The 23,765-nt window shown below is 40.9% G+C and overlaps 1 protein-coding gene across 1 annotated transcript in view; it reads left to right on the top strand.

Annotated features, from left to right (window-relative positions):
• The window catches only part of FSHR (follicle stimulating hormone receptor), an 82,415-nt gene extending 60,411 nt beyond the window's left edge, over window positions 1–22,004 (top strand). Inside the window, exons 5-10 of the mRNA XM_063391209.1 lie at window positions 1,024–1,095; window positions 3,206–3,283; window positions 6,853–6,921; window positions 7,033–7,107; window positions 11,929–12,114; window positions 17,917–22,004. Coding sequence (XP_063247279.1) covers window positions 1,024–1,095; window positions 3,206–3,283; window positions 6,853–6,921; window positions 7,033–7,107; window positions 11,929–12,114; window positions 17,917–19,144 — 1,708 coding nt within the window. The 3' untranslated portion in view covers window positions 19,145–22,004. The remainder of the gene's footprint in view (window positions 1–1,023; window positions 1,096–3,205; window positions 3,284–6,852; window positions 6,922–7,032; window positions 7,108–11,928; window positions 12,115–17,916) is intronic.
• Window positions 22,005–23,765: the final 1,761 nt, after the last annotated feature.

Here is a 23,765-nt window from a genome sequence, read left to right as displayed (position 1 = left end):
GTTCATAAAAAAGCATCATATGAACAATGTTACCTTTTTCCAGTCTCAACCAGTCCTTTGATCACAATTCAGCTATTCATGAATGATTCTGTAAAAAAAAGTCACATCTAATGATAAAAGAATATTGTGCTAGGATAAAAAACTTTACATATCCTATGTTCCTTAAGAAACCAATATTCTTAATGAAAGGTTACCTTTCTTACCATTTCATATACTAAAAATGCAAAGATATAATCAAATTTTCAAGAATCCAAAATTTCTCTTTGTTTGGTGAGGTAAACATGAGATTTTTTGGTGTCTGGAAAAAGCTCCCAAATGTTCAGAAGCCAGTCCAGTCCAGCTCCTCCCTCCAGCACTCAGCTCTCCTTCCAGCCATCAGCACCCACCAGTCATCCCCTGCTGCATGGCAACATCACATTTTTCCTGTCCTTGCTTCTGCTCTGAATAACAGAATTTGACAAAATTCTGTGGAGGTACTGAAGGACACAGGCTTGGGTCCATTTCCAGCTTCACAAACTGCTGAAATGTTCCCGTGGTTTTGGCTCATCACTATCAAACATGCTGGGGAGTAAGATGTCCTAATTCTCTCCTAATTTCATCAATTAATTTCCCCTGGAATTAATTTGTCCTCTAATGTAGTAGAAGGTTAAAATTATGGTGGGTTGATACTTTTGTCTTAAAACAACTACTATGAAAATAATTTTCCCGTGTCAGTGCAGTTGATTTCTTAGAATATTGTTGGGAAATCAATATGGACAATTTACTGAGATCATCAGGAGGGGACTGTGTTATCATCCAATTTAGGGATTCTCCCTTTACCTCTGTGGGGCAGAATTCAGCATGTACTTTGGACAAAAACTTTTTAAATTACAATGTCAAGTTTCCTACTGGGAAACCCTACTTTTATGGCTAAACTCTGCCTTTTATGAAAACCATTTTAAGACCAATATTCTTTCTTTTTCATTAGTTGCTGCCTTCTTTCCAGGGACAGACTGAATAATCTTCATCTTCTCTTCCCCTTAGGTTAATATCAAACACTGGCCTTCGGTTTTTACCTGCTGTCCACAAGGTTCACTCTTTCCAGAAAGTTTTGCTGTAAGTTTGAACATTTTCACTTTTTGAAGGCTGCTTTTGACTGTTCTTCTGCTCCAATGAGGCCTTTCAAGACATGATTCCCCACGTGTTTATTTATTAGCTCTGCAGTGGCATATTTGTAATTTTTTAGGCCTTGATGATAATATGTCAGAAGGTCTCAGTTCTCTCCAGGTCTACCTTCTACAAAGCCTTGGAACTTGCACTCTAACTCTAACTGCAGTGTGAGCTTGTGTCTGGGAGGCTCAGGGGACAGATAACAGCCTTTGACTCCTGTTTCAGAAGCTGAAATCCAAACCAGGATGGTGGCAGTGGAAATCTGTTGCCACCTGGTGAAAATTTTCTGACCTGCACAGGAAGAGTCAGATCTCAGAGCTGAGTTCCATCACAAGTGGCCACTTCACACAGGAAAGAAAAATAACCAAAAAAAACCCCAAAAAACCCACCCCAAAACTCAACACCAAACTGTGGGAATTATCTACCATACCCTTTTCTGTTTTCCGCAGAGAATGATTTTTTTTACTATGGAAAATTCCAGTGCCCACGAGGAAAAAAAGATTTGTGCAAAATTCTGTGTGAAAACAGGCTGTTAATTTCACTTTTTCTGTGGAAAAAATAGATATCGGGAAAACGTCGTTTCTTTTTGACTGAAAAATATTTTGACATACATTTCTCAATCATTTCTTGGTATAACTGAGAGCATTCTTTTTGGACAAGATTTATTGTTAATTCACACCCAAAGTTCTGCATCTTCAGATCTTTGATTAGAAGATTTCAACCTGCAGAAACATTAATCCTGCAGTTATTAATGGCTATCTTAGTAATAGCCATTAATATAAATAAAAATGCATGTAAAACATAGAGGGGAATGCCTGAATATAGTATACAGACATTTAAGAAATCCATTTCAGGAATACATTTGACATCTGTAACTCTGAGAACTTCAGTTCATTGCTCTTCAAAACCGTTTATCATCAGTTTTAACTGGATAGGAATTACTGTGTCCTGTACCAGCAAGAGCTTTTAATTTTTTAAGTGCAACTCCTCACCTCCCTGTAAGAACAAATAGACCTTGATACTGACTGAGTCCCAAACTACACCTCGGTTCAAACCTTGGTCCCGCTGAGGTCAACAAGAAAATTCCCCTTGGCTTCAGTTGTGCCAATATTTAAGTCCCAAAGAAAGGCATTGAAATTTATGAAGGTTAAATCTTTATTAGAGAGATACAGTTCTCTTGCATGGATGCTGTGTTCTCTCCTGTTCCTGCCTCTGCTGCCCTCAGTTTGCTGAGTGAAGCCTCTGTGTGAGTGTCACTCAGTGCAGAGTTGTGGCTGTATGGAGCTATCAGTATGAGATAATTTTGGAACCGCGCCTAATTTCAAGCTTTGCAGATAATTAATTTTGTTCCATGCTTTCCAACAGAAACAGCATGGAAACAGCCATATCCCCAGTCTAAATTATGAGTAACATTATTTAACTTCTTTGGGGCCTATATTGAGCCAGCAACAGAACATTCTTTTTTTCTTTTTTTTTTTTTTTTTGTATCAGTCACAACTGAGGAAAGACGGCAATTCCTACTTGTCCATTCAACAAACTGCACTGACAGGGGTCCTGCATTTAAGTTCTTAAGCACATACAAAGCTTATAAGCAACCCTGTTGACATCAGCTGGGGAATGATTCATGGGCTGGTAGGTACCCTGCTGAATCAGGCCAAAAAGGCTAATGGCTTTCCTCCTTCTGGATGGGAGGCTGGGAGAAGGGGTGGCCTCGCAGCCCCTCCGATTGCATTTTCTGGGGAGTATGTTTGCTGGAGGAGCTATTTCATCCACCTCAGGGTTATAGAGCTGGGCTTTTATGCATTTTAATGCCTTCAGCCTATTTCGGAGGAAAGTATGGAGGTGTTGGAAATGTTCTGCTCCAGCCTTTTTTTTATCAGGAAGGTTTGTGCTCTGGGGGAAAAAATGTCTTGGAAACTTTGGTTATTACCCTCTGTCTGTAGTACTTCTTCAGATTGAATATAAGAGAAAAATACTTTGTTTGAAGCAGATTATTGTATTGAAAACCTCACAGAAGTACAAAAAGTTGTAGCTTCTATTGTATTTTATTTTTCAGAGATATTCAAGACAATATCAATATACGTACAATTGAAAGAAATTCATTCATGGGCCTGAGTTCTGAAAGTGTGATTCTGTGAGTAGACATAGCAAATTCATTATTCTCCTTGTTAGCTCATTTCTTTTCCAGAACGGGGTCAAGCATACCAGGAGTTGGACACTTTTTCATACACTTCCAAATTTAATTTGAGATTTTACATTTTTCCTTGCCCCTGAGATCTCTGTATTCTGTTTCTCTGCCATGAAACAAATGAATGCTTTTGGGGTTTTTTGTTGTGTTCTCGTCCTGCTCTTTATTTTAGAAGCACATCAGAGAGCAAATTTGGTAATTACTGATGCCAAGGCTGAACACCTACAGCTACAGTTCCCTGTGATACAAATTGTGTTCAAATGGATGGCACGACTCATAAATATTTACAGTCAGACACATCACTCAAAGACTTTTATTACTTGGGCAGAACGTATGGAGATGTTGTGGAAATGTGGTTGATTTGTACACAATGTTAATGCATTGGTACGGGTGCGTTCACAATGCAGTTTGGAGCTGCAAGGTTAGATGACTCTACATTTGATTTGAACAGTCATGTATTTTAATGAACTAGCTGGCTTCTTTGATCCTTTCTCTCTGTATATCAAAACATACTGTTTGCTTGCTAACAAGGTGCCTTCCTTTCACTTAGCCAGTGGCCAGACTGGAAAAAATTCCCATCATGTTTGTGTGGTTTACCTGGCACACTGAGAGAGAAAAGCAAGGTTGGAATTGACTGATTGAGCTCACGTCGATTCTGGGGGGAGCAAGGTCAGACCGTCAATAGTGAAGAGAGTCCAGTAACAAGTCATTTAGCTTATCTCTCCCTTTTCCCTATCAGTTATGCACAGCCTCTCTCTACTTCAAGTTCTGAAGTTTTAAACACACACACACACGCTTTTCTGAAAGCACTGCACAACAAATACTATGTTTATTTTCATAATACCACTGAAGGGTGAGATAAATATGCCAGAGTTCTGCTGTGTTTTGACCACTCTGTGCCACTTGAGCAGCTTGAAGTTGACCTCCCCCTCTCCCCCGAAAATGTTTCATTGCTTATATCAGGAAGAAATTCTTTACAGTGAGGGGTTGAGGCAGTGGAACAGGTTGCCCAAAGAAGTTGTGGATGTGAAAGGCCAGGTTGGATGGAGCTTTGTGTAAGCTGGTCTAGTGGAAGGTGTTGCTGTCCATGGCAGGGTCTTTGGAACTGGGTGATCTTTAAGGTCCCTTCTAGCCCAAACCTTACTATGATTGTGTAGTATGATTATTGCCTGGATATTGAAGGATACCGCTCTGGGGACTTCAGACTGCTGCTTTGCTAACAAAATTGTCCTGGTGGGGGGGTCATGTCCACTTCCAGCTGCTTTGCCCTTCATGGTGCAGCCCCCCATTGTCGCGGGCTCCCCGCACCCACCAGTGTGCGCAGGAGCAGCAGGAGCTGTGTGAGCAGAGCTGGCCTCCAGCACCTGGCGGGTCAGACAGTGTCCTGACTTTGCTCTAGTTCTCCCTGGAGCAATTCGGGACAGAGGCCCTGCATGTGCCCTTTGAGAGGCCCTGATGAGGCTTTCCTTGTGCTCGGGTGAACTTAGTCCATTTTAGACACAAATTTGCTGTTTTTCTATACAAAACTGAAGTCACAGCAGCTCAACAGAAAGTCATGGTTACGTCAATATCATTTAGAGAAAGTAGGCATATCAAGATGACTAAAATCACCCAGGACCCACTGAACCCCCACATTCTAGGGAGAAACCATTTCAATAGGTTTAGCTGTGGCAAGCTCCAAGCAAATTTCCACCAGTAATTTGGATTTCTTCTGAACTTATGCTATACATGAAATCGGCACAGGTGGGAACTGAGGAGACATTTGTTAATGAACTGCTAGAAATTTATGGAAGAAGTTCACCTTGCTTCCGGGTCTTCATGCCACATATGATCTAAGATGGATCTTTCCAGTCCCCAAATAGGGTATAAATGATACCTCAGGGGCAGTGACCTCTTGCACTGGGTGAATTTTGGAGTTTTAAAAATCTGCTGTAGCCATGAAACAACAAGGAAAAGTCCCCATGTCCAAGCTCTGGATCTCTGCCTCCTTTGTTACCTCGCTAATGCAGGAGTTAATGGAATCAGTAAGGATGCTGGTTGAAGTGAGGGGAGAATTTGCCTCTACAGGAATTTATCTATGTGTACCATAATGAGGTCTTGGGATTTGGGTAAATTTTTTTGCTCTTTTTACTACTCAGATGCTATTAGCCAGGTGACAGGAGTGTATAGTCCACACTGTGTGGCTACAGTGACTCTGTTTTACAACCTTAGTATCTCATTGCATTAACATCATGTTCAGTGAGAGAATGCAATAAGTGCTAATAGTGTGATTAAAAACATATCTATCAGCCTGGCAGCTACAAATTTATAAGATCAATGTAATATAATAAATGTTTCAAATGCTGTAAGCAGGGACCTGTCTCTCCTCCATGCCTGCTCACTCATGTCTAATAGTGCTGGCAAGTGAAGGGGACGGTGACAGTTCTCCTGATCCAGCCTGACAGACATTACAGACACAGAGCTATGTGCATCTGCCTGTCATGGTCAAAAGAGCAATCTTTCAGCCAGACCCATGACTGATTTCCATGCTGACCTTAGCTCACCACCTCAGACCTCAGATAAGTGGGTCACTTGCATGCTCAGCTTTCAAAGTGAATTAGGAAAGAGTCTGGGTTTGCTGACAGTTTAATTAAATCAGGCCATTTTTGCCATCAATCAAATCTGTCATTGCCTATTGGAGAGGGCGTGAGCTGCAAAGTGACGTTTAAAGCAAGATGAAAGATTGCACCATAAAGATGATAAATATAACTGACCTAAATGTAAATTTTTAGGACTGCAGAGGGACAGAGGGAAGGTCATTAAACGTTAATTAGGTAATGCACCAGAGTAAAAACTTGGCAGAGGGCCCCAGGAGCTGCCATTGCCAGGTTCACTACCTGTGTCACCTGGTGGGGAAAGGAGTCTGGGGAGGTAGGACTGGGGAGCTGAGCAGACAGGGAGTGTAATTTGTCAAGGCAGCAGTGTAGGAGGAATCACCTGCTTTCTGGGCAGTTTGGCTGCCCCCTCCTGCCCTCCTGCCTGGCTCAGTGACTGTCAGCCCCCCTCCTCCCCCTACCTGGCGGTGGATGTGAGCCCATGGCACACAGCAGGCTTTTGTCCCTAATAACTGGCAAAGTTGAAGCCATGGCCCAGCGTTTCAAAAGCTTCTTGCTAAGAGTAAAACCGAGTGGCACTTCCAGCACCAACAGGAAGGACCCTGGTCTCCCTGGCTCCTCTGCTGCCTGTCCAGTGGAGCCATGAGCAGCGCCAGCATCTTCACCAGCTCTGCCCCTACTTCAGGAATTTACTCCAGCTGCCATCTCTGATGGTAGCACTAATCCACCCTATTCATGTCTGCCCCCTCCAAAGCCTTTCTCCAACTACTTACAGGGATCTTACAGGCTAGAATTTGTAGAAATTTCACCATTTCAATGTCCACTTAATAATGTTATTTGTTTGAGATTCCCTGTTTTGAATTGCATACATTTTTGTCATGAAGCATAAATAAAAGCACAACTCTCTTTTCTCTGTTGCAGATGGCTCAATAAAAATGGAATTCAGGACATTGAGAATCATGCATTTAATGGAACATACCTGGATGAGCTGTAACTATTTCTGTTGTTTGCAATTCTGAAAAATGAAGATAGTGACTTCTGCAAGATTTTTTTTTCTTTTTAGTCTCAGATTGTTTCAGCATAAAATATTATGTTTTTCAGAAACCTAAGTGATAATCACAACCTAGAAAAATTACCAAACGAGGTCTTCCAGGGAGCCAATGGACCCGTTGTTTTGTAAGTAATATTTGGATAAAATTTGTCTCATTATTGACTCCTTAGAAAAGGTCAGAGAAGAACATATGAATGCCAGTCTGGATTTCAACATCTTTCAAACCTTGGAGTTCAAGACCAAAGGTCTAGTTCTGAATAAAAAAAAGAAAGCCACAACTGAAATTTCAGTATAAAATTTTATTTATACTTTGTCCTCAAGTTTTTGAGAGTATTGAGGGTGGGAGATTTAGATCCAGGTTCCTTTTGCACAGTTTATTAAACTGTGCAGGAGAGGAATCGTTCTGCTTTGTTTTTTCCTCTAGAAAAAAATGCTTTTGGTTTTCTGTTTGAGCAAAATCAAGACCAGATGAGTGGTTCTTGGAACTGAAATCTGAATTACTCGCCACTAAAGATCTGCCCCTGCATCTGTACGGCTTAATTCTGAAGCAAAATTCCCATCCTATGGGGATGGGGATTGGGATAGGTGTGAGATACATCCCACACAGTTACAGCAGGATGTCCTTGGTGGGTGACAAGCTGGCGATCAAGAACTCAGCAGTAGGAAATTCAGCAGAAGGATGCTAATGGATCTCAGCCACCATTACCTGAACCCACAGTTTGCCATAGGGTCCAAAAATATATGAGTTTGTACAGCTGTCTCAGTGTTTCTGAGCACAAGCCACCATGTGTAAGGGCTGCAAGAGAGATGTGGGATTCCTTCTCTCTCTCACTGATTCATGAGAACCTTTCTCTCTTTGCATCTGCCCTGGTTGTCCAGAGAGGGCTAAAAGTCGCCCTGAATGAGTGAGAGAGGTCATTGGAGCTGTTGGAAGATTTTACACACATGCTAGAGTGGTTACAAATCTGAAAAGAGGAAGAAAAAATGCCTGATTAACCTTGAGTCTAGAGCTCTTCTGAAGGTCTTATTTTCTACTGTGTGATGGTCAGTGCACCTATGATATAAAGAGCTGGGTTTACTGCATTCTGCTCCACTTCCATTGTTTCTTCAGAGCATCTTTTTTTTGGAAAAGTCTGACACTGGAGAATCTTTTCATCAGTAATGTCATAGGTGTTACTTTGGGAAATCATTGTTTCCTGTAGCGAAAAGTAAATGCATTTTCTTTGCAAGCTATACTTGATACAATCACATTCTGGAGGTTTATCAAATTGATTTGCCTGTAGCTGAGATTCATTTGATAGTTCAATTTCCAACACTGAGTTATTTGTGTAAAAAGTTTTCTGTTCCATTACCAATACATCCACTATTCCGTGGATGGGAAATTATCTTTTTATCCTGGATGAGATCATGAAAGAAGAGCCTTCTTACTCATCCATCACTGTACTGTACACTAGGGATGTGCTTTCACTTGTAGAAATGATTGACCTATAATCATATCTTTGCTGGGACAAATCCTATTTTTGCTGTTGCTGCAACCAAATCCTTGTTGCAGACTGCAGTGTTTTAATAGAATGAACATCAAGGTGGTTTAACTCTTGATCTTCCTGAACCAATGTTATGGAGTCAATTAATGCCAACTTCTATTTTATAATTAATCATATTAAAGTAATGTGAAAGAAAGACAAACACAAACAGCACCAGTCATAGGCCTTGTACAGACTACAGAGTTTCCCAAATAAATTTCTCTCTCAGACTTACAGCTCTTGGCTGAATTAGAATCTCTCTTTTGGAAAGACATCAAATTTTGAGTTAAAGGATTTTGGCATTGACAGCAGGACAGTAAATCAAATAGCTAATAAATCCCAAAACTATACATATTCCTTCTATATAGATACACACTCTGTTTCCAGCTTGGCGTTTCATAGCTTCAATTTTCAGCTGCACTGTTTCATTTAATTGTCTGCTGCTCCTCTCTGAGCTGTAGTGGCTTGCACCAGCCTTTGCTGGTGTCCTTAGCTCTCGGGCTGTGTCCTGACTCCATGCAGGGTGAGGTATGGCTGTGGCCCATCCCACCCTTGCAATTTGTCTTCATTCGTAATCCCACATAGGGAGGCTGCAGGAGAGGTCCACTAGATCCCCAGCTCAACAGCTGAGTCCCTGAAGCCCAGCCAGAGATCAGTTTAGATACAAGCACACAGAAAATTGTTCTCTCCAGTCCACCTACCCTGTGCTGATTTCTGATCCAGGAGCTATTTTTTGCCATTTCTGTAGGTGCCTTTCAGACCTCATCAGCTGGTCAGTACTTTTGCTAATCCAACAGGGACTCCCAGTGGGAAAGGGAAGTGATTGGAAGAGAAGGTAGATTCATTTTGCTGTTCCTGCACCAGCTCTGTCAAGGCTGATGACTCACAGCCAAACAACGATAACATAACATTTCAGTTGCTGATTCCTTCTGGTTTGATTTCCTACTGCCAGTTTATAATCTTGTTCGTCAGGCTTATTTAATTTATCAAGCCTCTTACTAGAGCACAGCATCCCAAAGAACCTTTGCACTGAGGTGTATGTGTGTGGTAACCCGGTGGAGTAATTTACTAAACCACCAGCACAATGTCTATGTTTGATTTTCTGGGCTTGTCAGTGGTGTATCCATAGCTATCCCTCACAGACATACTGGAAAAAACCCACCAGGGGTATGCAAAGCACTTTCCCTAACTCAATTCTGTTTATGTGTGACAATTGGCATAAACAGAAAAGTTTCTTAAATAAGAAGAAAAAAGTTTTGTGGAAAAAAAATTTAATATCTTTGAAACTATTTAGAGATGATGAGAGATTCTGTACACTTTTAGATATTTTTAAGTGCCGTTCCTATTCATAATTGCTTATTTCCTCTCAATGTAATATCAGTTTGGACTCAGTAATGATTTTTAGCTAAAAAGCCAAAGAAAACATTTTCTGTGCTCTTGCCAGAACTATGAAGTTACATTCTCTTAATGATGCCATGAGTGATGCTGTCTGTGGATTTAAGCAGAAACCTGCTGTTTAGTTTTTGACTCATGAGCATATACTCTGGGTGACAGTTTTCATTAGGCAGAGCACTGAGGGCAGTAGTCAGCACGAGTGAAAATTGAGGCTGCTCATTGCAACCTAATTACCTCTCAAAGCGTCCAAGGTAGAAATCGATAGCCTAAAATTTCTCATCGGCTGCCAGGTTCAGCTCCTGTAGAAACAGCCCCAGGACCTCAGGACCTCTTCTGTGAGAGGTGTGGATTCTCTCAGCCTGCCCTGCAGAAGTTCACAGCATTTTGGAGTACACAAGTCTGTCTTCCAGTAAAAGTCACGGTCCCTGGTTGGGGCAGGGAAATGGAGTTTGTGTTTGCACCTCTGCTGCCACAGCCCATTGTCCCGTTGTTGAAGGTGGCACATTCCTTCAGAGCCTGGATGTAAAACCTCAACTGTAGGCACAACATGGACACAAAGGTCATCTTTACCAATTTTACAAACTGCCTATTAACTTCAGAGGCTTGGCTGGTGTTCAAGCAGAGCCCTTTCCTGGTGTTAATTTTGCTTTCTAGACCAGAGAACAGAGGTGAAAAATGTGTGTGTGGTACACAGCAACTGTGTCTAAACTTTATTACATGCTGCTAAAACCGGGTCTCCCTGCCACATGGCACCACTCTCCTGTATTAATGTGATAATAAAAACAATTTGTGCATGTTGGGTGATAGAGATCAAATAACATGTCCTGACATCACACTGTCAAAGATGAATTGGAAACTGAACCTTCAAGGGGACATGGAGAAAAATGCAAATATTGTCAGTCCAATTCTTTGATTAGGGAGAAATCTTTTCTGGGAGAATAAAGAGCAGAGCAGCCTCAGCAAACACTGCCTCCTGGATCAGTCTCAGGCTGAGAGAGCACAAGGCTTAAAGGGGGAAGGGTGATTTTGTGCAGTTCACTTTTACCTTTGCTCTTCAGGGAAAGGAGTTGATCTCAGGCTGTCATGATCTGAGGGACGTGGTTTGTGTCCCAGTAAGGGAAATGTGGAGATGTTTTGCCCCTCTGTTACAGCCTGCAGCTATGGGGATGGATTCCCCAGTATCTCTTGGCCTGGAGATGGAGCACCCTCTGTCCTTCCCTTTCCTCATTTGCATGGCACAAGTCAAGACTGTTTGCAGAACATATTTCCTTTTAAAAGCCCTCTAATGCTCTGCTTTGTACATTCATGGCTGCTGATTCCATCATTTCCTCCGATAGCCCATCTCACAGAAATTGCCTTCCACGTATCTCTCCTAACCTCCTGCAGTTGTGTCCCTTTCTTTGCTTCAGTCTGTGCTATATTTGTTTTCTAAACCCCTGAAAAAGTCTTGGTCTTGTTAGGATTTTTTTTTGTTGCTAACAGCCTGAACAATGCCATCCCTGTCTCTCTTTAGTCTGTTTTTCTTCCTAATGAGTACAAAATCTGATATCCCCAACCTGTCCTCACATCTATACCCACATGTGAGCTTCTCTCTTTGTGTTTATTGCCTTTTCCACAGCAGCCTTCCCATGATGTGATGTTCCTATATCTAACTTCAATTGTGATTTCATCAGCCTTTTTTGTTGTTGTTTAAGGGTATTCTGGGATGATTGCTGCAGTTACTGGCTGCTTACTAAACCCAGTATCATATGGCAGTAATAGTTTATATGCCTGCTAATTTTTATCCAGAACATTTTTTGTTTTGCTCTCAGAGACCAGCATTACTTGATTGTTGTTTGCAATGGATATTAGCTCAGTTTGCTGGAGGAATAGCCAATTTAGCACTGGATCATCTTTTCAGTGCAGATTTCCAGCTGATCTGTTCCCAGTCACTACTCTGAGAATGAGTAGGACAGTCTAAAACACATATCCATTGTTGAGCAGAAGTAAATTTGCTTTTTACCAAGATTTTCATATGTTTTCTTAAAGGGATATTTCCAGCACGAAAATCAGTTTCCTGCCAAGTCATGGATTAGAACTCATTAAGAAGCTAAGAGCAAGGTCTACATACAATTTAAAAAAGCTTCCTGACTTAAGCAAATTTAGATCTTTGATTGAGGCAAACTTCACCTATCCTAGCCATTGCTGTGCATTTACAAGCTGGAAAAGACAAAAGTAAGTGAATTAATTTGTTTTTCTTTTTGGTGCTTTTCAGCAGTTGATAGTGAATTAAATAAAATTCCTCAAAATGTCCATAAAAAGGGTCTCTTCAGTGCAGGTAAGTAAATGGATGGAAATAAATGAATACACAATAAATACAGGTTTATGCATGCTACACAGTGCACTGCCTCTCCATTGCAGGGAATTGTTAAATTTTAATAGACACAACCCTGCCCTCACCTGTCATAAATCCATCTTCCACTGGGACCAGCCTGCAGCCACACCGAAGACATTAAACAGAAAACATCTGATAACTTTTTCAGAAGGAAACTGGAGAGAAGGCTGTGTTTGCAGAGAAGCTAGTCAACACTTGTTCATCAGTCCAGGAGAGCAACGGGACCACTGAGTGATCCCAAACTCTTCTTTCAGAAAGCCTCATTGATGCTGGAGCACTGCCCAGCCAAGCATCACGGATACATTATCTGTTGAGTTCATACTCACAGCATTTTGGGACATGTTTTCAGGGCAGATCCATTTCATACAAATCAACAGAGCAGGGTAGGAGGCTAAGGTGTCTTTTTAGACTGCAAAGGTAATTTTCCGTGCTGTTTTTAATTTTCCATTAGCAAGTTGGGGTGAGACTTTAGGTATCAGTGATTCTCATTGAGTATTTTCACCTCAGTCATACAGTCTTGAAATGTTCACATTTCGTAATTAATGAACCTCCTGAATCTGTGCCACTGGAAAACATGAGGAACCGGTACCTACAAAACCCCTTGTTTACTGTTTGAAATTCTTCTGTATGTCCTGAAAGACTTGGACTTTGCCATGGCAGGAAAAAAACTATGAATCATTGTTACAATTTAAGGCATCATCTTCAGAAGTGGCACAAACTTCAAAGAAAAGTAAAACCATGCAGAGAAAACATAAACTGTTAGCATCTCTATTTTAATACCCTTAATAGCCATTTACTTTTCTTTTAGTATTCTATTGTCACCAGACAAAGGAGGAAAATTGAGTTGGCTGATAGCTAATAAATATCATCTACATGTGTTTACAAAACTGTGGAAAGAATGCAAGTGTGATGCTGGAGACTGTAGTGATAACAGAAGTATCTGACAGAATGCATCTTCCATCACCTAGTTTTCATCCAAAATGCTAAGTTTTCACTAGAACAGTTGATCAGCAGGCAATGTTTTCACACACTTGTGCAGTCTTATGCAGACACAGTGCCTGGTGGCTTCTAAGCAGAAATGGGTCCATCCCTTCCAGAACTGGTGGCAAAGTGTTATTTTCCAATGAGTCCAGTGAAAGCGTGTTTAGTTCTGGATCTGCAAACGAACTGATATCACTGTGATTTATATTTCTGAAGGTACTTGGGTTCTGGGCTGCTTGGGCTAATCAGGACCCATATCCCAGAATCCACCCCTTCAAACAGGCAATTGGACTTTTCAAAAACAAAGTAAGGGTTGCTACTGAAGGACAGCTACAGGAGGAAATAGCCCTGACCCTGTGGTAAGCTCTCAGTATCTAGTCCCCTCACTTGGGCTTTGAAGAACTTCCATGCCACACACTCGCTACATGGAATTGAAGTCCACAGCACTCCCTTCCCCCTTAGTATAGCAATTTTGGAAGCCTTTCCCTGGCTTCCAAAGGCAAGGAGAACATAACACAGCCCCTTCCACAGCCTGGGTAAGTGTAATTTTACAAAGAAATGCCAAGAGACCTTGAAGAGCTCACATAGCCCCGCTGCGGATGTTCCAGACTGGGCTGGAGCACCATGCCAAGGTGGGGCTGCTTCTGGAGCAAGTCTGGTCACAACTGTACCACCCTGATCAACAGAACAAAATTGAACATATTTATCTATGCCTTTAATTGTTAATATTTTCTACCAAACATAAGCATACATGCAAAATTATGAGAACATATTTAGATGATCCTTTCCTGTCAGCTGCTTTTTATAATAATTAAAAATTGTCATTTCTTTCATACAGTCATGTCTCTTGTACTGAAATTGGTGTGAAACAGAGATTCTCTCCCCAGATTAAAGGGAGAAGTGGATGCATGTGTTTGGTTTGAAGACTGAAAGTATTACTGTACACTTCAGCAGAGATTAGTCACACATACATACTGTAGCTACAGCCTCTTTCATTTCAAAGCAGTTTTCATGACAGCTGACACAAGCTGCATGTGCACTGAAGGCTGCTCAGGCTGTTTAAAAGTTATTGATAGTTGGCATAGTACTTGATCGCTCAATATTCCTTTGGTAAGAGCTGTGCTTGGCTCAGCACAGCGGGCATTGCTTGTGGTGCCTGGTGTGACCTGGCTGGTCGTTCACTTTCACAGGAGATGGTCATTCCTGGTGGCCATTTGGCACACAGAATTCTTCCTGGTAGTCCAGGGAGTATAAAAATGATGCCTCATCATCCCCAGATTGCATTTCCAAGGATCACAGCAGCAGCTGATGTTCACATGGGAACTCTGGGAAGGAATCAAGACAGGGATGTGCAGCCCCTTTCTGGCTACCCATTCCTGTTTGATTTCCCCTTTTGGAGAGTTTTGCAGCTCTCAAGGCCCTAGACAAAGTTACCATAGTGGATCATTCTCAATCACTTCTCCAAAAAAATGTCTGCAGCAGACTAGCAGATGCTAGTGTGATAATGGAAAACTTAAACCTGTTACAGCAACAGTGCTTCCTAAGTTTTGGAGGATGCCACATCAAGCAGAGCTCTGTCAGTCTGAGACACATGTTAAAACATAAGACTGTTTTGATGTTTTTCTCATTCCAGTAAGGACTATATGCTAAATATTGGTCTGTAGTTTGATCACAATGGAATATTGTGGTACTGGCCTAAGAGAAGGCAAGCTGCATTCTTGAGACAAGTCTAGCACAGTACGTTGAACTCCCCTCACGTTTTTCTGTGACTGGAAAATAATATCCTTGAAGTGTGGATAGGGCAGAGGCCGGATGTTAAAATCCTCAACTTGACACAGACCATTATGAACTTCAGCAAGACTTTGGCTTTCTTTGACATAAAGATCACCCTCTGCCCAAAAGAATGGCATTGATATGACTCTGTCCTTACACTTGATCGTTATTCTTTGGAGGAGCTGTCACTTGAAATCCTATTTTTTCAAAAAATGTGGCAGCATCACGAATGGTGTTCGGGCCTGTCTCACAAGAACATACTATCAGTTGCTCACAACTCACTTAATGGCACTTTTTGGTGAGGATGATTGGTTTGAATAGGCCTTATTTCAGAACATAGGTCAAGACTATTTATTCTGCTGAGAGTGTTTCTCAGCACACAAGATCCTGCTGCCACCAGATCCAGACGAGGCGCATAAAATAACAACTTAAATAACAACTTGTAGAAGGGTAGTAATTTTTGTTTTGTTAAGAGCACTCTGCCAATTTCATTTTTGTTCTCTAAGTTGCCCTTTCTCCAGTTTATTTTTCTAGTTTACTTGAGCTTACTTGAAAATAATGTTAAACAGTAAGAAAATTTTACAAAGAGAGGGAATAAATTAACTGTATTATGACACCCACAGTCACAACAGGAAGCAAGGACCCACACATCCCTTGGCAAATAATGTTTGACTTGTTGCTCTAAATGCACTGCACACCCCAAAGGATGAGAAACACAGGGCAAAGATATGACAAGGAGTCAGTATCAGAGGATGACTCTTCCTTCCCTTGGGAGTTTTATCTTACCTGCTTCCAATAAAGGGAACCATCAGGACACTCCTTGTTACCCTTCCTTGGAGCAAGCACCTTATTCCTTGGAACTCGGGTTTTATTTGGGACACTGGCTGTAAAATTAAGGTAAGAATTAATGAATTGTAGCAATCAAAAATATTCAATTGTCCTTACATAGCACTCTTGCCTGAGTATATATTTAGGTCCAGGCAGTACCTCAAAATTTTAGAAAAAGTTTATTTTTACCTCATGCTGAGAAATGATTGGCTACAAACATTTCCCTCGGTTCATTTTCAAAGAACCACCAATTGCTGTAGCTTTCAGTGCCCCCAAGTGCCTGTTGCACTAAAAAATGAGGGACTTTTTCTCCTGTTATTGCTCCTTGGAAGCTTATATTCCCTTTCAGCCAGAGAACTGTTGATATATTGATCAATACTCTGGACCCTTCACTCATCCTTATGCGAGTAGAACACAGGAGAGCAAAATGTAATGCCTTGTTATTGCTACTGTGACCTTCATAGTGCATATTTGACCTCACAGAAAATCAGTTTTCTGACTCAGTTGACAGGCAAGATAAAAAATATTGATAATAGTAGAGGATGTTCAGAATCTCATGGGAAATGTCCCTCACCTTCTGGTGCTGGACCTTCATTAGTTTTCCTGTTTTGCAGACCCTTTAAACTCAATTTTTTGAAGACATAGTGAGTGCAGAAAGTCAAAGGGTAAAATTAGGTTACAAAGAGGAATTTTCCCTTTTAGGCTGCTACCAGTTCAAAATTTTAGCTTTACTTGCCTAGAGAATTCTTCTGTCAGCTGTACTCAGAGTCAGGGTGGGAGATAAGCTGGGGTCCTGTCCTAGAAATTACACATCTAAACTGCAGTCTGGGTTGTAGCTGAATGTAGGCAGAGCTGAACTGGACTGGTTTTACAACAAAATTTCAACTGTGTTATTCCATAATTCAGATTAGGTCTGCATCCAAAACTGTGGATGCAAGTTCATGGGACAGCCAAATTCTAAGGCAGCCACAGAGCTGTTGTAAAAATTCATTGTTCATTTCATGTTTATACTTGATATTTCTTAATATTTGCAGTCTTGTTGGAGCTGATCATCTTTTCATCATCTCAGCCAAGATATTTGTTTCTTCTGTAGGTCTAGATATGGAGAAGGACATAGAGCTAATACTCTACAGAATAAAGCCAAATACAAAACTATCAAAAATGCTAATATTTACCTGTGGTATTAAAAATTCTTGAAATGTTTAGAAATATTTTCTGACAGAAACAAAAGCAACTACTGTTTCCATTAAAACATTTGGTTTGGTTTGGTTTGGTTTGGTTTGGTTTGGTTTGGTTTGGTTTGGTTTGGTTTGGTTTGGTTTGGCTTCACTTGATTACTAATGTACTTCTTTTAAAAAACTATTTTAAGCAAAATGGTCTCCTATGCCTTGTGTTTCTGTTGGCACCTGTTGTCTAGAGATTATCTGGAAAGCTGCGTGAATTTATTTATGCTATTTACTTGTGTTACTGGCTAGTCACTAACATGATGTGAGGTACTAAAAACGAACAGCACAAAATGGAGTTATGTGCCCTGACAGAGTTATAAGACAGTGGTGGTGGTCAAAACCTTTAGGAAAAAGAGAATTTGAAAATAACTCTAGGAGACAGTAGCATTATTGTGGTTATACAGACTCCTTATGAGCACAGCTGACTTGACTCATGCCTCAAAGCTCAGTCTTACGTTGGTGTTCATTGTCATGCATTTCCCCTATGCACAAATCAGCTTGTCATGTGACAGCTGAGGTGAGAAATTTGTTTCAAATCAGGGAGGCTTCTTACAGAGTGTGTTATCCAGGTGGATAACTACTTTGTGAGCATTAGGCAAACATTAGGTTTTCCTTCCCCATGCAGTTTATGATGTTTCCAAGTCATTTACATGCTCTTGTAGTATTTTATAAATAGGGACCAGCCGCACTATTAATTTCAGGCTCCAGGGTAATCTATCTAATCAGCTAAACAGAAAAAGTGAGCTGTTAAATGGAAACTGGATGATTTTGTGTTGGTTTTTTGCCTCATACTGTGTCTCTTAGCTTCCAACTCTGCTCTTTTTACAATTTCAGGACCGAATTACATCCGATATGCAGCATATCTCAGGTGAAGCAAGACTTTGAGGAGAACTCTGGCAAAAAACTACAGAGAAGGTCTGCAGCTGAAGATTATATTTCTAACTACGGCATAGGATTTGACCCAGCAGAGAATGAATTTGACTACGGTTTATGCAATGAAGTAGTTAAGGTAGCCTGCTCTCCTAAACCTGATGCTTTCAATCCATGTGAAGATATCATGGGATACAACATTCTGAGAGTCCTGATATGGTTCATCAACATTTTAGCTATTACTGGGAACACTGTTGTCCTCATTATTTTAATAAGCAGTCAATACAAACTCACTGTTCCTCGCTTTCTAATGTGCAACCTGGCCTTTGCAGACCTCTGCATAGGGATCTACCTGCTGTTTATTGCCTCTGTAGACATCCAGACCAAAAGCCAGTACTACAACTATGCCATCGACTGGCAGACGGGGGCAGGATGCAACGCTGCGGGGTTCTTCACGGTGTTTGCCAGCGAGCTGTCGGTGTACACGCTGACGGTGATCACCCTGGAGCGCTGGCACACCATCACCTACGCCATGCAGCTGCACCGCAAGCTGCGCCTGCGGCACGCCGTCATCATCATGGCTTTTGGCTGGGTCTTTGCTTTCACAGCAGCACTCCTTCCCATATTCGGGGTCAGCAGCTACATGAAGGTCAGCATCTGTCTGCCCATGGACATAGAGACACCGTTTGCCCAGGCTTACGTTATATTTCTCTTGGTGCTGAATGTACTCGCCTTTGTCGTTATTTGCGTCTGCTACACCTGCATCTACTTCACTGTGCGAAACCCCAACGTCGTCTCTTCCAACAGCGACACCAAGATCGCCAAGCGCATGGCCATACTGATCTTCACCGACTTCCTCTGCATGGCACCAATATCTTTCTTTGCCATTTCGGCCTCACTCAAGGTTCCTCTCATCACAGTGTCCAATTCCAAGATCCTCCTGGTCTTGTTCTACCCCATCAATTCCTGTGCTAACCCTTTCCTCTACGCCATTTTCACAAAGAATTTCCGCAGGGATTTCTTCATTCTCTTGAGCAAGTTTGGTTGCTGTGAAATGCAAGCCCAGATTTACAGAACAGAGATCTCCTCATCTGCTCATACTTTCCACACAAGAAATGGCCATTGCCCTCCTGCAGCTAAAAACAGTGATGGCACTATTTATTCTTTGGTTCCCCTGAATCACTTGAACTGAAACACTTGCATAAATTTGTGTCTGAGGCAGAGTGCTAATCATTTGCAAGTATGTGAATTTTAATAATGACTTCAGCATAAAATGCAAACTTATGTTTTATGAAAAAAGATTATTTCCAGTTTCCTATTTTTGTTCAATGAACAACCATCAAAGATGACATATCATCTTCATTAGTTCTTGAAGAACAAAGTGCCAAAGTCTTCATGTAGAACTGTCTCAAGAAATAAATGAGGACATAAACTGGTATCTCCCACCATGCAGGGAGAGATTCCCTTCATTCTAGGGAGATGTTCGTTGCTTATTGAGAATGAAGTAGTGGTTATATACAATTTCAAAAAATATATAGACTTAACTTCTTTTCCTGTGAATTGTTTTATAACAATACAGATAATTAGCTTTTTTTGTTAATCATATCTCCTGGGGTTACAGGAGACAGAAGGCCAGTTTAAGCCCTCCTCTAGCACAGACTTGGTAGGAATGAGAATATCTTGTGATGTTTCCATTTCTGTTGAGCACAGCAGGGAGGCAGGAGGCATCTCCAGCTATGCTGGATCTTTGCTGTTCCACACTGTGTGGACCTGCCTTACTCTGCACAGAAGTGTCACTTTGGGTGGTATTCGTGTTGGTTTAGATTGGCAGGCTCAGAGAAACCTGTTTCGTCTGAGTTTGTATTAAAGAGTTGGCTGGTTTAGGGTTTGTTTTCAAGGTAAGAAAGAGCAAGAACGAGGGCAAGAGAAACCCTTCATAATAAAAAGGGTGTTCTCTAAAGCTGTTTTCACAAAGTTGAATTCACTTGTGTGTCTGGAAGCCTTAAGTATGCCAGCATGGGTCAATGGGCTGCTCCCCAAGACATGTGAGGCAGGTTTGCTATACAGCAGCATTTGTGTTGTTGGCCTGGGCTGCACAAAGAACAGTGGATCTAGATGTGGCTTTTAAATCCCTGCACAAAAGTTCATGTGAAATCCTAATTTTCTGTATAATCCTTTTAGAATTTCTCCTTCCCTTCAAAAAAAAAAAAAAAAAATTTCACACATACATTGTCGTGTCCAGATTGGAAGACCTGAAATAAATCATAAGCTGCATATGTTGAAATACCAAAAAAAAAAAAAAAAAAAAAAAAAAAAAAAAACACAAACAGAAAAGGGTTATAAGAAGAAAGAAAAAAAATTAATCAAGATTTCCTGATTTTACAAGGGTTTTTACTAGCATCTCAATGAATGTACTGACTGACTTTTTACATAATTTGAATATCTAATTTTTGCATGGTTCATCATTCCAAATTGCAACAAAGATTCATGGATGAGTAGGGTTTTCTCATGCCGATTATGTGTCTCTGTGTGGATATGTGTGCATTATGAAAACACCAGGTGAGCAGCCTGGGCTTCATTCCCATCTCACAAACAGCTCACAGTTCTTCCCCATGAAATGATAAAAGGTTGGAGTCTTCAGGGTTAAATGTGATGTGCTTCGAATGTTCCCTACCTACAGCTCATAAAATTTCAGTAGCAAATCTTGATGCTTCTATCCATAATTTCCCCTGTCATCAGCTTCACATTTCAGCATCTGATTCTTATGTGAACAACAGGAGGTGATTATTCATTCAGTCCTAGCCGGGGAAGGAACTATCAGCTCCCTAGTGCATAAAACAGGGGAGATCAAAGACACTGTGTTTTGGCAGGGGAAATTTCATTACTCAACACAAGTAACACTCCCTCCATGATCCAGGAAAAGGAAGAATGAAAGAGAAAAGTGGGAAAGACACTTCATCTCTGGGAAGATCATCTGACTACTCAGAGGAAATTTTTATTTTTTTTTCCACAAATGCTCTATGTCATATACAGTGTGCTGGTCTGCAGCCATTAAAACCCATCCCAGTGAAAGTGACTGAATGATGATATGCCAAAATGACAAATAATCTAGTTATATTTTTAAAGGGTCTTGAGTCTACCATTTGGCTAAAAATGAGGGATGGTCTTTGGCAAATACTACCCCCCTTTTGATGATAAATTGGGAAAACTGTTACAGTGTGTCACGTCATGCTTTTTTGCCTGAGCTCTGTCCACTTACCAGGAATGAGGCCTGGCAGCTCAGGAAAGCACAGTCATAGTAATCTAGAAGCCAGTCTAGTAAATCCTTTCACAGATACATCAGGCACATGAGCTTGATACAGACCATCTACTTCATGCAAACCCATTGCCCAGACATTTGCAGAATCAGGAGACAGTTAAATATGTTTTTCTAATAAACATCCCTGAAAAGACACTTCGCAGGGTTGTGTCTTGTAGCCAGAGTAAGACCAAGGCCCAAAAGATTGAGCCACCTAGCCCATGGGACTTCTTCCAGAGGACACGAGTTGATACTTGAGGAGCAAGTAAAGCCTGCAAAATTGGGCACCTTGCCTCATGGAGGACATGTCATCCTGCCTACACATGCTGCTCAGGAGCTTTGGTGGCAGATGCAAAGCTGAGAGATTGACTGTGCAGTTACCAAGAAAGAATTCTCCCTCTTCTAGTCCTTAGATCTCCTTGGCTTTAGCTATTCTTTTGATTTTAATGTTAATAATCTTCCAAATTGTGAGGGACACTGTGGGACGTGTGTGTTTCCCTGTGTGAGATATTAGCCTTTTGTATCTTTTTTTTCAGTAGTGTTTTTATTTGAAAAAGTGGTATAAGAAAAAAATACCTCAAGATACATTTTGTCCATGCTTGTAATGTACAAAAAAGCCTGCTGGTGTTTGGTGTGGATTTCCTCAGCTCTTACACAACATTTATGTTGCAATCTCTAAACTATTTTACATTTCCTTTTTTGAAATCTATTTTAATAAAACCAATATCAAAACTGAGTGCCTTGAGAACAAGCGTGTGGCCAAAGATATGGTGACAAAGTATGCAATAAATGTTGTGCTGCTTATCTGGAGAGCTCCATTTATGTGCAGGCCCCACAGTCAGGTCACTGTGACCTACGGATGAGAGACTCTGCAGAGAAAGCCCTCCTGCAGCCTCCTGGAGAGTTAACAAAGCACAGAAAGGTGTGCTTGAAACCTCTTCAGCAAATAACACAGAAAGACTGACCTGTCTTTGTTTTAACAAATCTCTTGTATTAACCCATATTTCTTATGAAATTAGATATTAACCACTGACAGAACTCAGACAGTCATATTTTTCCTCTTTAAGTTACATGAACAGCTCTTCTTTTGTGATGCATTCTAATTTTTTCCCCTTATTTTTAGAGCCAGGGCTTGTAATTCTCTTTTGTTTAGTATTTTGATCAGACAAGTAAGTGTGTGTCTATGTGTGCACATATGCTCATGTAAATAGGAGAGACAGGCCAAAGGTAACAAGGAAACTGAATCAAAGCCTAGCTCTGATACACAGGAAAAACCTAGGAACTGGTCTATTATGGGTAGAGTGGCCATTCATTGTGGCCATTCATTGCATTTTAGTCTTCACCAAGCCCCCAAAAATGCTGAGTTAAAGAGTTACAATTCTCTTTGCCTATACGGTGCCATCACCAGAGTGACACAAAGAGACTGTGCTGGCAGTAAGGACACAAAAAGCAACTTCTTGATCTTTTCAATAGAAGCATCATTCCTTCAGGCATGCACCTTGTGGAGAACCCAAACCTGACCTCCCCAAGAAACATTCATCAGGTTTTGTGATGGGAAATGAGAAATGGGACCACTTCAGCTTGGCAGACTAAAGGCAGCATCATGAAAATTGCCACTGTGGGTAAAGGTAATAGGGGCACCAGGAGCACCTGGTCAAAAAGTGCCAATAAAAACAAAAACCTGACTCAGTAGAGAAAATGAACCATGATCCCTTTTTTTCACAGCTTTGCTCTGGGAGTTGCACAGATATGCCAAGTAGAGTTCACTCATTAGAAGGCAGGTCTGTGTTTGAGATTGTTAGGAATTCAAAATGAGATTTGCATCCCATTTAGCAAGTCTTCAAATCATTTGACTACATTCCTTTCCTGTAGATTCCCTCCTAATCATTCCACTGAGGACACAGCAGATAATCTTACATTTAATTTATGCAGCTTTGTTGTTCAGAAGAGTTAATAATGTGAAATAATTTATCCTCAAGGAATAATTTAACCATCCCTCCCCTCCCTGAATGAAAGAACAGAAAAGAAAGGTGGGTCAGGTTCAAATGGTCAAGTAAGCACGTACAAACTTCCTCACAGATTTGCATCTTTAATATGGGCATATGCAATCTCCCATTGTGTATGCAAATGGGAATTGCACATACACACTCTTCTTCCGTGAGAGCTTTTGTCTAAGTACTTGGCTACAAGCACATATTTGAAAATCTGGGCATTGTTGCTTTAAAATATTCAAGCACAGGAGTAGGATTTTATAGCTGTCATCTGGATAATTAAACTCTTCATTAACAGTTGTTCACAAACCAGTAGGTGACCTTTAATTAGGGATGAAAGTACTCAGGAATGGATTTCAAACATTAAGAAACTGCAGAGGAGCCCTTTTCCCTCCACTTCTCCAAGTTCATTGAAAATCTTTTGTAAAGAATTGGTTTTCCAGCAGAAATGATACTGGGTGAGAAAAAAAAAATGTTTCCAGGCCCTACTCATCAGGTACGATGATGAGTGGATACTTTGTTTA

This window comes from Prinia subflava, chromosome 2 (assembly GCF_021018805.1).
Source record: "Prinia subflava isolate CZ2003 ecotype Zambia chromosome 2, Cam_Psub_1.2, whole genome shotgun sequence".
NCBI classification, from domain to species: Eukaryota; Metazoa; Chordata; class Aves; order Passeriformes; family Cisticolidae; genus Prinia; species Prinia subflava.
Note: the sequence above shows the minus strand (reverse complement) of the source record. Positions and strands in the feature narration are given on the sequence as shown.